Here is a 16,488-nt window from a genome sequence, read left to right on the forward strand (position 1 = left end):
GACAGATAGACGGACAGACGAACAGACGGATAGCGGAGTCTTAGTAATACGGTCCCGTTTTTACGTCCAGAAAACAATATAAACAGCAGAAGTGTTTTAGAAACGAGTGATTTTTTTTAACTGATAATCCACGAAAACTACATTAGGTAGTAGGTAGGTACGCAAAATAATAAGGTACAAAAATGTTTCCATTGCGAGCTGGTAAACGTCTAAATGAACTAACGAAAGAGTGTGATATTGACGTTTTTAATAGTAACATCACAACTATAAGACGGATTCTGGAAAACAAATTACTTAAGTGAGCGAGTCGTATGCGATAGCATACTCATAATAATATTATTGTATCGATCGATGTATTTTATTAATAAGTTTTGTTTATCTTAGCTCAGTATATTAAGATTATTGAATTATGGGTATTTAATAAGTAGGTATTCACATTTTGAAATTAGTATTAGTTGAATACGTTGTAAAATTTTAGTGCTAACCACCAATTATGTGAACTTGTTGCTATTGGTGGGAACCTATATATAATTGGCTTTTTGTTATTTACTTATATATAGTAACGGCACCAGTCATGGGACTTGTAAGAGGAAATTTGGAGTATTTGTGATATTTCCCTGATACATGTAAAATGTTACCGCCTTGCGTGTTAGAAGTTGAATGTCCCATCCGTCTTTTATGTTTCAGGCGTGTTGTATCAAAAATTCAGCAATTAGTTTCCACATAATTAACAAATTAAAACTATGTGTTTTTTCTCCAGTCATGGTCGGCAAAGCTCCAGTAATGGTACCCCGGTAATGGGCGTGGATCCAGTAATGGTGCCCCTATAATGGGCATCCCTATGAGTATAAAATATTGGAATAGGAAATAAGATTTGGCAAATTCAGCTTCCAAAATTTGACCCACACTAATAGACCGGGAGCCAGGAACGGATTTCCATGACCAATCGCCTCCCGAGCGAAAACTCGTATCCACTCGTATGTACCTATACATCGAATAATTTTGTCTCGATTAATTTTAGGAATAATTATGATCATGGTTGTTTTATAGGTTTTAGGGACTGGATTTCGAAACTGATAACCATCTTGGAATCCAAGATGGCGGACATGCACTATGTCATAAAAGTCGTCATGGATGTCGTTTTATAGGTTTAAGCGAGTGCAGATTTCAAAAATTATGACCATTTTGGAATCCAAGATGGCGGACATGCACTATGTCATAAAAGTCGTCATGGATGTCGTTTTATGGGTTTTAGGGAGTGCTAATTTCGAAAATGATGACCATTTTGGAATCCAAGATGGCGGACATGCACTATGTCATAAAAGTCGTCATGGATGTCGTTTTATAGGTTTAAGGGAGTGCAGATTTCAAAAATGATGACCATTTTGGAATCCAAGATGGCGGACATGCACTATGTCATAAAAGTCGTCATGGATGTCGTTTCATAGGTTTAAGGGAGTGCAGATTTCAAAAATGATGACCATTTTGGAATCCAAGATGGCGGACATGTACTATGTCATAAAAGTCGTCATGGATGTCGTTTTATGGGTATTAGGGAGTGCTAGTTTCGAAAATGATGACCATTTTGGAATCCAAGATGGCGGACATGCACTATGTCATAAAAGTCGTCATGGATGTCGTTTTATAGGTTTAAGCGAGTGCAGATTTCAAAAATTATGACCATTTTGGAATTCAAGATGGCGGACATGCACTATGTCATAAAAGTCGTCATGGATGTCGTTATATGGGTTTTGGGGAGTGTCGATTTCGAAAATGATGACTAGTGTATTGGCGTCTCGAGCACTTACGTCATAGTAACGTCACTGACAGGTGTTAGTCGATGATAGACCGCGAGCAGAGCAGTCGTATCACGTGATGTTTGGGTTGACGAGCCGTTGGAAATACATTACATCGTATGATTTACTGTGGTAAATACAGGACATTACAATGACCATTTTGGAATCCAAGATGGCAAATTTACGACGGCTCAGCTATACGGTCAAAATTAGGTGGGGCTTGCTCGATTAAATGTCATAGAGGGACCCTGGCAGCTTCTGACGCCGCCATTTTTATTTCAAAATGGCTGATTCTAAATGGCGCCCGATTTTCAAGTTTGTCCTAGCGCGCTAAATGTTGGTCACGGAAACTCGGGGTCCCATGGATTGCTATAAAAAATTTTTTTTGAATAAAATCCAAGATGGAAAAATCTACCACTTATTTTGTATAGCAACTTCTTAACGGTGCGAGATGGGTGAACGGTGCTCGACCAAATGTCATAGAGGGCCCCGCGACAAATTGTTCTGATATTGCTTAATCCGTTTTTTACATACACATAGCTTCTTTTGATAGGTACTGTAAACGTTTTGTAACCTTTACAGCCTTTTTTATCAGTAACTGGCGACAGCCACGTTTTGAATTTAGAATCGTATCGCCCTGTCAAATGGAACGGGGGTGCGTGATCGCCATTCCTGAAGAGGCAGTCATTCTGTATAGATGATTTGTCAATTAGCTAACCTGTGAGAAAAAAATAATACATTGAAGATCAATATGTTTAAATATCTACCACATCTTCCCCAATAGGCGTATCCACTTTACAGTACTGGCCGCTTATTGCACTCCCTAAAACCCATATAACGACATCCATGACGACTTTTATGACATAGTGCATGTCCGCCATCTTGGATTCCAAAATGGTCATCATTTTCGAAACTAGCACTCCCTAAAACCCATAAAATGACATCCATGACGACTTTCATGACATAGTGCATGTCCGCCATCTTGGATTCCAAAATGGTCATCATTTTCGAAATCTGCACTCCCTTAAACCTATAAATCGATATCCATGACGAATTTTATGACATAGTGCATGTCCGCCATCTTGGATTCCAAAATGGTCATCATTTTCGAAACTAGCACTCCCTTAAACCTATAAAACGACATCCATGACGACTTTCATGACATAGTGCATGTCCGCCATCTTGGATTCCAAAATGGTCATCATTTCTGAAATCTGCACTCCCTTAAACCTATAAAACGACATCCATGACGACTTTTATGACATAGTGCATGTCCGCCATCTTGGATTCCAAAATGGTCATCATTTTCGAAACTAGCACTCCCTTAAACCTATAAAACGACATCCATGACGACTTTTATGACATACTGCATGTCCGCCATCTTGGATTCCAAAATGGTCATCATTTTCGAAATCTGCACTCCCTTAAACCTATATAACGACATCCATGACGACTTATGACATAGTGCATGTCCGCCATATTGGATTCCAAAATGGTCATCATTTTCGAAATCTGCACTCCCTTAAACCTATAAAACGACATCCATGACGAATTTTATGACATAGTGCATGTCCGCCATCTTGGATTCCAAAATGGTCATCATTTTCGAAACTAGCACTTCTACTATACGAGTTTTCGCCCGGGAGGCGATGACTGACGAAATTTGCGTCTGGCTCGCGGTCTATAACTAATAGGGCAAGTTAATAAAAGTTTGTAAAAACGATATTAATTTTATCTGAAGTCCGAGCATACCTCCTGACAAATTTCAATACTACATTTTATTGTTTAAACATGAAATGACGGCATGGGAAGCATCATTATGTAAATTGTCCCATCATAGGAGGCATCTAGTTTTACAGCTCCTATGATGGGATTGGGCAAAATACTATTATTTTTTTACATCTCTGGAGTCAGAAAATAGTGTGTTGTATACCTTATCTCATGGTGAATGCAATTAACAAAACACATTCTAGTTTACACCAACTAATAATTAATTAAAATTAAATATATGAACTCACCTCTCTTAGCAAAGTTGTTAAGAATTCTTCTTCTTCTTCTTCTTTTAAAATTATGGCTTCAGCCCAGTGGGACTATTTCGCCAGTATCAAGGTATTGAGAGGTTTACAAACGACAAAAATTGTACGGTTGTACAAGACAGTGTACGGTGATTTGTTAGCTCTTGTAAATCGATAGCTAGTCTTTACAAGAAGCACGTGGACTACCGGCCGTTGACTCCAAGATGGTGGTTAAACGCGCTTCAAAATTAATTCTCCATTCACTGCACACTACCACATTAGTTTACTGTATAATAAGCTATCGATATTACACTTTAAACAATATTAATAAGCAAAAAACAAAGTAATTAATCACGATGCTAACTATCAAGATGGCGCTCGAACCGGAAGCGTTAAGAATTCTTACTCGTTACTTTTTTCAGTTTCACGACAACTTTTGGGTTGGCGCCAATTCCTTAAATAATAACCGAATTTCATAAAAAGTCAAACTTAAGCAGCTCTATGACTCTTGTTTATGGTCAAATATTACCAGTGTTTATAAACTAGTTTAAGATACTTATTTTACAAGATTTGTAGTTTTATGACCCATTACCGGTTCCACGCCCATTACCGGGTCCACTACCCTAACTATTGTATAATTGATAGCTGTTGGTTCTCCGAAATATAAATAAATAAAAATACCAAAACAATAAAGGTCACAAATTTTTACGCAAATAAATCGGACTTTTTTGGTCTGGTTGGATTTTACCATATTATTGAACCGCTCATACGAAAAGCACGTCAAATCGTACTAAAATGTACGGTTTGGCCAAACTAGCACCCAAAAGAAAAGGATGAGTATAGTTTTTTGTTCTCATTTACTGACAAGATTTGCTTGACCAACTATCCATAATTCCATACTACACTATACTATTATACTAAGATATATATTATACTATATACTATATCCATACTAATATTATAAATGCGAAAGTCTGTCTGTCTGTGTTTTCCCTCTTCACGCTTAAACCGCTGAATCGATTTAGATGAAATTTGGCATAGAGATAGATTGAGTCCCTGAGAAGGACATAGGATAGTTTTTATCCCGAAAATCATCCCTTAAGAAAGTAAAAAGCGGGGTGGAATTGAGATAATTGTTGAAGTGCCTGCTAATTTGTGTGCATAATATGCTAAAATTGAATTATTGCTATGAAATTTTTTCCAGGCGCTTTAGCTGCTGTTACTAAGTCCACGCAGACGAAGTCGCGGGCAAAAGCTAGTAGTAAATAATCATGAAAAATTCAAAATCATTTGAAAGTACTGAACGTTGCAAATTGCCAATGTTGCAATGTTGCCAAAAGATAATCTTCACTTCTCATGCAAGTAAACAATATTATACTACTCTTTGCTCGTAAAGCCCCCTCCACAATCAGATAATAAAATCTATCGTAAAATCTAGTTGTAGTCTTTGGTTGTAGTGTAGTAAAGTTGGATAAAATATAACTATCCCTATCCTAATTCAAAGACTAAAGTTACAAATAGAAAAAAAATATTGAAAAAATCTATTTGACATTATACGTCAAAATATAATGAAATTATTGTAAAGGGTGTAGAGGGTGTAATGTCTTTTTCTCTTCTCTCTTTGATGTTAATTTCTAAGTTCTAAATTATAAATGAATATCCTAAAGCAGTGGATAAACCTGGTCTAATCTAAACATGTCCACCTTTAATGTTTATGACAGGTGCCTGGTTGTAACCGCAATAATCACCACTTTAACGTTGGGCCTTGCATATTGCTTATATCGATATTGGTGATATCAAACAATTTTCCCGCGGGTGAACATTGTTTTCGAAAATCGGGAAAGCTGAACTTAATTTTTTGGAGTGATTTACTTGTGAAAAAATATTTTCACTGTTACTGAAAAAGGATTATCGTTAAATAATATTGTTATAAAAAATCAGAAAAATTGCAGTCATACATAATAGCAATCTGTCAATCAAGCAAATAAATATGTGTTGGGACTCTTTGACCATACCCATGATCACGCCGAAATGTGGAGTCGGAGACGTGATACTGATGTGGTGCTGTGGTGGTGCCATCGCACTTGTAGGATTAGGATACTTTGTTTATCATTATTGGTGACACTAAATTCATGTTAACCTATAAATTTTATGAAAACCTATTTCGTATTTTTCTGAGCGACCAACACTGCATGCCAAACGTCAAAACTGTCAAAAGTCAAAAAATTATGAAAGAAAAAATATATTGAAAGGGCAATTTGCGACGACATTATTTTCAAAAATCAAGAAAGACGAAAAAGAATTACACAATAATTTATGCAACTTGAACGTGTATTTAAAATAAGCATGTGATTGTGTCCGCCTGCTATCCGAATAACGAGACAATGGATAGCGGGGACAAAATTTTGGTGGCCGCGGGGCTGACCGCCGCGGTGGTGGTTGGTGCGTTCGTGCTGTGGGGCCCAGGGGGTGCTCCGAAGATGCGGAAGCGGCGCGGGCAGATAGCGGGGCTCCAGAACTTGGGCCGGACGTGCTTCTTGAACACGCTGCTGCAGGCGCTGGCGGCCTGTCCGCTGTTTATCGACTGGCTGAAGAAGTACGCGAAGGCCGATAGCCACAACAGCATGATTACTACGCTCTACACCGTCATTGAAGGTACTTGTGTGATTGATTGCTCAGATGCAGCAGTTGTTATCATTTTCTTTATCTCAAGGTGAGGTTTAAACCTACCTAATTTGAATAATTAAATTTGTAAACTAAGGATTGTTTTGGTCGTTATGCTAAAAGCTTATGAATAAAATGTGCCATTTTCAACCAAAAGGGTACTTATTGTCGGTTGTCAATAAGGTGCTATTTCCTTATAGCTTCAATTTGAAATCAACCTTATCGCCAAGCGAAAATGTGGTACCTTTTGGTTAAAAATGTCACAAATTATGAATAATGAAGTAGACTTAGTTCTATAATAGAAAATAAATTCCTAATTCCTTTATTAACTGTATGTGTTCATGAACATACAGTTTATTTAGGAAATTTGAGTATCAGCAAATCAGCTGTTCCTAAATGAGGATATAATTGTTGATGGTTTAAGCAACCAGCTCTCTTTTTAGGATCAACACACTATGGCAGTGTTGGCCGAAACGTTAATGCAATTTACCATTAACCAGTACAAATTGTAAAGTAAATTGTAACCGTCCATTACGGTTTTACGGTCAACACTGGTACAAGGTGTAGTGTGTAGATATTTTCTTGTGTTAACCTAAACTGCTGCTTACCAATTGAGGCTACAAAGCTACTCATAATTTCTTGATAATAGATAATACACTATACAACTTTACACAGTCTATAATTTTACACAGTTGTGAATGGCACTCACGAGGCGGCCCGCGGCACACCAGTATGCCCCCTGGGCGTGCTCCAAGCCCTGAGGGCAGCAGGCTGGGTGGTGCCGGCCGACCAGCAGGATGCACATGAGTTGCTGCATGTACTGCTCTCCTGCATCGAGGAGGAGACCATTGCCATGTCCAAGAAGGTAAAAGAGGGATTATTCCGATGTGTCGTTCAATATTTTACCTAAATAAAAAATTCTTTTCATATCTCAGATACTAAAAGGATAGTTTGATTCTTGCAATTTTCCCAACTGCAATTTCAAAGCAGGATAATTGGCCTGTGACCTGTCAACTAGTTAAATATTTTTTACTACCACAATTTATTTCGTCACTAAGCTAAGAAGGCTTGATGCAAGGCAGGTTGCCGGCACCTGCTTTAAGTTTCTTAGAGCATGTGTTTTTTTGTGAAAGAGCCAGCCAACAAAAGCAAAATTAATTTATTCATATTAATTTACGGTCAATGTGGGGTATCGCTAATAACTTTCGCGATTGTTCACAAACTCCACTTACAGAAGGTTGGTAGAGCAGAAGTAGTGAATTTTTCCTTTGCGGCCGTGTCTGAATACAAGAATTCCTGATCTGTAGTTTTCCAATTGGCCTAATCATTTTTTCTCAGCCGGGCTGCCTTTCCGACGCGCTAGGGCTGGGCGGGGGTCGCGCCTGGTCCGCCTTAGCGTCTCCCGCGTCCCCGCCCGCCGCAGGCCTGGGGGGCGCCCGCGCGGACTCCACTCCCCCCACTCCCTGCACGATGTCCACGAGGCCGCAGTCTGCAGCCGGGGACGAGCCGGCTCTAGCGGATCCTGAGCCAGGTGATCATGTTATTACGAGGAACATGCGGTATCGCTGAAGAAGCCTATGAATAATTTAGGAAACTTTGAAGAGTTTCCTTCCCCCCTTTACTCACACATATTGATTTTTGTTTTTTTTTTTGTCAACAATTCAAGCATTGAAAAAATAACAATCGGTGAATCAGAACTGTTTATGATGACCCGAACCCAACTTATGACGCGAACCTAATTTCTGGCAATTCCTTTAATCGTTAAGACTGCTAAGGGATTTATACTTAACCATCCAGCCATTTATAATTAGACCATCAAGTATTTCACTAGACTTATATGGACGGGGATATCCCGGTCGATATAAGTCTAATGAAATTAACCGTAACTCATTCAAAACTGTCATCAAGTATTTATCGGAAATCCGTATTGAAACGGTATACCGGGTGTGAACAGAACTGCATCGGTACGACGGGCTAATTGAAGTTGTTTTTTCCTTACAAAGTATAGGTATCTTATGTGTATCACAGAGGAGGCGGGGCCGCCGCGGCGGCTGGGCAAGGGCGTGTCGCGCTCGTTCTGCCACCTGAGCTCGGCGGGGCGGCGCTGGGTGCCCGCCGCGCCGGCGCGCGCGCAGCCCGCGCCGCCCTTCCGCGGCTCGCTCGCCTCCCGCCTGCAGTGCACCGTGTGCGGCACCAAGGTTCGACATTATCCTACCCCCATAAACACCTGACAATCACATCAATATTTTTCGTTGTAGACGTTTTGCCTCATTTGTTTTATCAAAGAGACGACACAAAAACTTAAAATTTTTGAACCTATTTGAAAACTTTTTATACAAAGCGAAAATGTTTGGGTCTGTAAATATTACGAAATTATGGTTAGGCCAGCCCTTATACACACTACACATATCACAAACATTTGCTAATACAATAGAACAAAATACAATTTGGAAAAAAACTATTAGACAGATATTTTTGTTTTCAGAGTCCGATCCGGTACGACAAATTTGACAGCATCTCGCTATCAATGGCGAACGCAGCTATCGGTAACACAGGCACCTACAGTCTAGCCGGTACGAGTATGTTGGCGTGATTGGAATTATTTCATGTTCCTGATATTTAATGTAACAAAATAATCGGATCATCATTTCTAAAGATCATCACACATCTTAGGTCTTGCACTTGCCTTAAAGGCTCGTGATAAACCTCTTAGAGTCTTGGGACTCATGCTTGATGCCATGTCTACGTAAATAAACTGTTATATGACGCAAATTCAGTGGTATTGAGTAGTTTGATCAGTTAACATATCTTGCTCTACATATGGCTCTACAAATATCTTGAACTTTGTCTTAACTCTTAAATGCATGACTTTTTATTTTTGGTTGGAAAAAATGTTTTAACTTAAATGTTTTTAGCTTTTTTCTGTTGAGCTGTACAATGCTTTGTATACATTTGGCAACAATATGCATTTAAGGGTTAAATGTTGTTTCTCCAGGGCTACTCCGTGCGTTTACGGCTCCGGAGATGGTAAAAGGTGTCCGCTGTAACAAATGCTCTCCCGACACGCCGCTTAACACACAACATATCCGTACCGTCAACTTTGGAAAGGTACTAACTACAAGTCCTTTATTTTTCGTAAATTTTCTTGATAATTTTGTCTGTGATTTGATCAGTTTTTTCCTTTTTTATGTATGTGAGTTGGGGTAGCCGATTTTATCGATCGAGGTGTCATGACACGATGACAGTTATGACGCGAGTAACAGGATGCTTTCTTACCCAACTTTGAAGCAGGAAGTTTTTCCTCCTTTACGAAAAATCGAAGTTAGTTTTCCAAGACGTTTTGCTTGTTTGTCCTTTCAGTTACCAGCCTGCCTCTGTCTACACATCGGGCGGGTGGAGTGGGCGGGCGGCGCGCTCAGCAAGCGCACGGAGCCCGTGGCCTTCCCCGAGACCGTGGCCATGGCGCCCTACACGCAGGCGCCGCCGCCCGCGGTATGTGAACGTTCCCCGAGACCGTCGCCATGGCGCCCTACACGCAGGCGCCGCCGCCCGCGGTATGTGAACGTTCCCCGAGACCGTGGCCATGGCGCCCTACACGCAGGCGCCGCCGCCCGCGGTATGTGAACGTTCCCCGAGACCGTGGCCATGGCGCCCTACACGCAGGCGCCGCCGCCCGCGGTATGTGAACGTTCCCCGAGACCGTGGCCATGGCGCCCTACACGCAGGCGCCGCCGCCCGCGGTATGTGAACGTTCCCCGAGACCGTGGCCATGGCGCCCTACACGCAGGCGCCGCCGCCCGCGGTATGTGAACGTTCCCCGAGACCGTGGCCATGGCGCCCTACACGCAGGCGCCGCCGCCCGGGGTATGTGAACGTTCCCCGAGACCGTGGCCATGGCGCCCTACACGCGGGCGCCCTACACGCGGGCGCCGCCGCCCGCGGTATGTGAACGTTCCCCGAGACCGTGGCCATGGCGCCCTACACGCGGGCGCCGCCGCCCGCGGTATGTGAACGTTCCCCGAGACCGTGGCCATGGCGCCCTACACGCAGGCGCCGCCGCCCGCGGTATGTGAACGTTCACCGAGACCGTGGCCATGGCGCCCTACACGCAGGCGCCGCCGCCCGCGGTATGTGAACGTTCCCCGAGACCGTGGTTATGGCGCCCTACACGCAGGCGCCGCCGCCCGCGGTATGTGAACGTTCCCCGAGACCGTGGCCATGGCGCCCTACACGCAGGCGCCGCCGCCCGCGGTATGTGAACGTTCCCCGAGACCGTGGCCATGGCGCCCTACACGCAGGCGCCGCCGCCCGCGGTATGTGAACGTTCCCCGAGACCGTGGCCATGGCGCCCTACACGCAGGCGCCGCCGCCCGCGGTATGTGAACGTTCCCCGAGACCGTGGCCATGGCGCCCTACACGCAGGCGCCGCCGCCCGCGGTATGTGAACGTTCCCCGAGACCGTGGCCATGGCGCCCTACACGCAGGCGCCGCCGCCCGCGGTATGTGAACGTTCCCCGAGACCGTGGCCATGGCGCCCTACACGCAGGCGCCGCCGCCCGCGGTATGTGAATGTTCCCCGAGACCGTGGCCATGGCGCCCTACACGCAGGCGCCGCCGCCCGCGGTATGTGAACGTTCCCCGAGACCGTGGCCATGGCGCCCTACACGCAGGCGCCGCCGCCCGCGGTATGTGAACGTTCCCCGAGACCGTGGCCATGGCGCCCTACACGCAGGCGCCGCCGCCCGCGGTATGTGAACGTTCCCCGAGACCGTGGCCATGGCGCCCTACACGCAGGCGCCGCCGCCCGCGGTATGTGAACGTTCCCCGAGACCGTGGCCATGGCGCCCTACACGCAGGCGCCGCCGCCCGCGGTATGTGAACGTTCCCCGAGACCGTGGCCATGGCGCCCTACACGCAGGCGCCGCCGCCCGCGGTATGTGAACGTTCCCCGAGACCGTGGCCATGGCGCCCTACACGCAGGCGCCGCCGCCCGCGGTATGTGAACGTTCCCCGAGACCGTGGCCATGGCGCCCTACACGCAGGCGCCGCCGCCCGCGGTATGTGAACGTTCCCCGAGACCGTGGCCATGGCGCCCTACACGCAGGCGCCGCCGCCCGCGGTATGTGAACGTTCCCCGAGACCGTGGCCATGGCGCCCTACACGCAGGCGCCGCCGCCCGCGGTATGTGAACGTTCCCCGAGACCGTGGCCATGGCGCCCTACACGCAGGCGCCGCCGCCCGCGGTATGTGAACGTTCCCCGAGACCGTGGCCATGGCGCCCTACACGCAGGCGCCGCCGCCCGCGGTATGAGAAGCGTGGCCGAGATTTAGGGCCAGTTGCACCAACCACAATTAACAGACTGATTAACGTCAAGCAGCAGAGAACTATGAAACTTTCCATACAATAAAATTTAGCGAACGGTAAAACGCTGACAGAGGGTTTGGTGCAACCGACCTTTAATGTCGCCATTTGTATTTTTATTAGCACTGTTGTGTGTCCCATTGCCAGGTTCTACCCCCGATGGCGATTGATACCTCTGATTGCGTGACTTGCGTGTACGGCTTCATCATTTTAGCGCACGCGCACGTTGTCGTCTCCATGAACGCGGCCGGTGTGCTCGGGCCTTAATTTTCTCGTTTTATCTTATTCCTATATAGCCGAGTCCACACAGAGCGAGCATACGCGCGAGGCAATTGCCTCGCGCACAAAACGGCCAGTGCGGACGTGCCTCGGCCGAGACGCGCGTGTTGTATCGACATTTTTAGATGTGATTGGCGCGCGCCGCCTCGTCCGAGGCACGTTTTGTGTGCGAGGAAATTGCCTCGCGCGTATGCTCGCTCTGTGTGGACCCGGTTTCCTCGATTAAGACCCGGTGTGTACAATTTAAATTATCATGAATGCGAATACATGATTTCAATTTGTATAAGAAATGTTTGATATTCCAGACGGACCTAGTGTCCCTGATGAGCGGGGGGCGGGTCCGCGCGGCGGCGGCGCAGTCCGAGCAGAGCGAGGGCTCCTCGCGCGCGCTGTACCGCCTGGCGGCCGTCGTGGTGCACGTGGGCGGGCCCCGCTCCGGACACTTCGCCACCTACCGCCGGGGGAACGGGTTCGAAGCCCGCAGGTATTTATAAAGTCTATTGAAAATTCATAAACCATAGTGCTATGGCATGATAGTATTTTATACAATCGTGATATAATAGAGAGCTTTTCAGTCGAGTACCGTGTTTAAGCAACGAAGCTTGCTGAGTTGCTTAAGTAAGGTACGAGATTGAAAAGCTTGATTATATCACTATTGTATACAATACTTTTTCTACGAGACAAAAAAATAATACTTTCAAGTAGTAGAATCATATACGCGCCCCGGCCGCCAGCCCGGCGCCCCCGGCGGGTTGGTCAACGACACCTCCTCGTAACTCATGAGGCCCGCGTACCTGCTCAAGCTAAATTCAATTTTAAGACGGATTTTGGCCACCGTAGCCTATGGAGACTAACAAGCAACGCTAACCGGTTTTTGTAGGGTATGGATGTTGCTATATGAAGGGTGGCACATGCGCGTTTCTGACTTATAAAGCAATTGTTCCTACCACAACATAAAATAAAATGTTTTTTCTCAAAAATGGACGGCAAAGTCGACGTTGCCGGTTAAAAATTAAGTCACGAAGTGCGTAGTTTATGGTCAGTAAAAAAATTAAAAAGTTAAAAACATTGCAGTCTCGATTTCGGGACTGCTATGTTGCATACAAATTCCATTATTTGTAGTTCCAAACTTTTTAAAAGTTTAAGTGGCCATATCAAATGAAGGCATAGGTCCATTAAACAGCCAAACAGATGATCAGTACTTATTATTATTAGGTTGGTACTGCGACTATTTAGCTGTCTCAAATAGGTTGGCGTATTTTCGGCAGAAAAATAAACTTCGTTTTTCAATTAAAAAAAAATAAAAAGGCGGCAAAGCAAATCTTATCTATTGTTTTACTTTTTTCTGTGAAAATATATACGTAAGAACGTTGCTTCTGTAAAATATTTCTATTATATTTGTATTTATTGCGCCATTTTTGAGAAAAGCACTATATATGACTCGGCAGGAAGGCTACTTGCTGGCTTCGGATTCAATGAGGGCTAACGCGTATGAATTCGCCGCTAGGGGCGCTAGTGTAAATGGTGGTCTTTTCCATAGTTCGAAATGTCAAATGTCACTTCAATGACTGACAGCTGTTCTTTAGTCTTTTGGACCACCATCAACAGAGGCGCCAACTGGTGAGCAAAAAACGATAGCCCTCATTAAACGGACTCCCAAGGTCGTCCGTTTAAAACGAATCCTCAGCCAGCAAGTAGCCACTTCCGAGCCTCGACAATAATGTACTATTGTTGGCCAACCAATCACAAAGCAGATGCGACGCAGCAGCGTGTTTAAGTAGGCTAATTTGCATTGAATCGAGTCTCCTTAAACAAGAAATATTTTATCGAAATGTATGAAGTTCTATTTTGAAAATTTTTATAATTGACTAAACCGTATCGATAAAATTCTTATGCTTGAGTCGGAAGTGCCATAGACTATCCAACGTTGAAAAGAGTAAGGTTGTAGTGTTGCATATGAAGTTGTAATACACAGATTATAGTCGACGAGTAGAAAAAATCTATTTATTGTAGGAGTGTTTTAGTAATATGGTAGGTAGAAGATTTAAGATTGCCAGATCGAAGGACTAGAATATCTGGACAAGTATTGTAAGTATTTAAAAGCAATAAATTCCGTTTAATTTGTTGTTTCACTAAACACGCTAAAGACTTTTAGCCAAAATATTTTTTATCTCATATTGAACCTTGTCGTGGGAGTGGATTTAATCATATAGATTTATTTTATATTTTTAAAGATGATGGAACCTTGTTGTGAGGGTCCATTCGATTATCCTAAATGGGTTTACTTTTAATATTTATTTTATTCCATACGTTATTAATTGTAAAAATAAAAAAGTATTATTAATTATTATTTGTACTCATCTTCCTCGCGTTGTCCCGGCATTTTGCCACGGTTCCATGGGAGCCTGGGGTCCGCTTGGCAACTAATCCCAAGAATTGGCGTAGGCACTAGTTTTTACGAAAGCGACTGCCATCTGACCGTCCAACCCAGAGGGGAAACTAGGCCTTGTCGGGATTAGTCCGGTTTCCTCACGATGTTTTCCTTCACCGAAAAGCGACTGGTAAATATCAAATGATATTTCGTACATAAGTTCCGAAAAACTCATTGGTACGAGCCGGGGTTTGAACCCGCGACCTCCGGATTGCAAGTCGCACGCTCTTACCGCTAGGCCACCAGCGCTCTTAAATTATTATTTGTACTATGCATTTAAAATTAATAGTTTATTCTACGACATGTCTCGTGCGAATTGAAGTAAAGCGGGCGCACGTGCATTTGCCAGGCGAGGCACGTCTACACAGAGCTTTTTAACGCGGCAATATCCTCGCGAGGCAGCTTGTTCTGTGAACCCGTCTACTCGTAATTATAATCTCATGTGTTTTCAGATGGTGGTACACCTCCGACACCCTCGTGCACGAGGTGTCCCTCACGGAGGTCCTGCGCTGCACGGCCTACATGTTGTTCTACGAACGAGCCCCCACACACACCACGCACACACAGCACACACACGGCGCGCACACGCACGCGCCGAGCACACCAGCGCACACCGCGCAACCAGCGTCGCTTGATGCGAATACGCATCATATATGATTTGATGCGAGATCCTTGTTTGCGCTTCCTAGGTATTTGTCTGATCGTTTGAATTGTAGGCCGCTCGGTCCGTATTGAGTCAGTTTTTGTTTTTAATGTGGCGTTATCAATGTAAATGAACCTCTTAGATGGCTCTTAATTAAAACCTCGTTGATAATGACTTATCGTCGTTAAGGTCCCTTTAACCACACAGTCCAACACATAATAACATTGCAAATGATAGAAATTTGCCCTGAAAAAAAATGTTATATCCCTGACAAAGTAATAAAATTTGTAAAAGATGTGTAAAAACGCAAAGTCAAAGTCGAAATATTCTTTATTCAAATAGGCCTAGCAACAAGCACTTTCAAATTGTCAAGATTTACAAATATTACCTTAATCTAAATATCAGAGCAATTTATTGATGCAGTTATTATTATTCTTAAAAACATTGAATTATTATAGATATGTCAAACTTAATAATAAGAATTTCACAAAAGGATCGTCAAACACCAAAATTGTATAAAAAAATACAAATATTAACATGTCCTTTGTTTTGTTTAAAATGTGATTTCGAAATAACTTTCTTATCGTCTGTACGGTCAGCATCAGAAGTTGCTAAGCGGACGAGGTGTTCAAAATGATCTTGACGCGACTTTATTGTTAAGAGAATAAGAGCGTGTCAAGGTTATTTTGAACACCTCGCCCGCTTAGCAACTTCTGCTGCTGTACATACAGTCGTCAAAACGAGTTTTAGAACAAATCTTAATAATAATGTAAATCTAACATTTAGCTAAGAAATCCTGATAATAATTAATAATTGTTTAGTCTATTTGTGACGTTACATGGCTAAAAGGTCCTTATGGACATGGAGCATAAGGACCCGTTAGGCATGGACGCCACATTTATTGCCATAATTTAAATTATTACTAAATTCACACTGAGCACTGACCTAAGTATACTAAGCTGAAAGCATTGAGTATAATATTAGTCTATGGCTAATTTGGATTTGACTTAGATCTATAGCCATAACCCGGGTGTTTCCTGTAACAGGAGGATTAAATTAAACTGGAGGCTGTACGCCTCAAACTGACCAACATTTGTTCAGCAACTTTTTTAAATTATGAAATTTTAAGATTTTCATACTAATTAAATATTATTTTCAATGTACGCTGCCATCTGGTTGTTTGACGTTGCTTGTCACCCTTTAAACATAACAAATTTTGCAATACATTGCGTCTTAGAATAAACTTAAAAGTGTAATAAAAATCAAAACACGTTATTTTTAAAAGTTGCTGAACTAAT

The 16,488-nt window shown here is 43.5% G+C and overlaps 1 protein-coding gene across 1 annotated transcript; it reads left to right on the forward strand.

Moving 5' to 3' along the window:
• The first annotated feature begins 6,024 nt into the window (after nt 1-6,024).
• Nucleotides 6,025-15,632, forward strand: LOC134746279 (ubiquitin carboxyl-terminal hydrolase 30 homolog). The gene is made up of 9 exons (XM_063680629.1): nt 6,025-6,466; nt 7,168-7,340; nt 7,814-8,006; nt 8,504-8,673; nt 8,961-9,048; nt 9,471-9,583; nt 9,836-9,967; nt 12,422-12,600; nt 15,000-15,632. Exons 1-9 carry the CDS (start codon nt 6,196-6,198, stop codon nt 15,202-15,204), a joined length of 1,524 nt encoding a protein of 507 aa, XP_063536699.1. The 5' UTR covers nt 6,025-6,195; the 3' UTR covers nt 15,205-15,632.
• Nucleotides 15,633-16,488: the final 856 nt, after the last annotated feature.

The sequence above is a fragment of the Cydia strobilella genome, chromosome 12, assembly GCF_947568885.1.
Source record: "Cydia strobilella chromosome 12, ilCydStro3.1, whole genome shotgun sequence".
Classification (NCBI taxonomy): domain Eukaryota; kingdom Metazoa; phylum Arthropoda; class Insecta; order Lepidoptera; family Tortricidae; genus Cydia; species Cydia strobilella.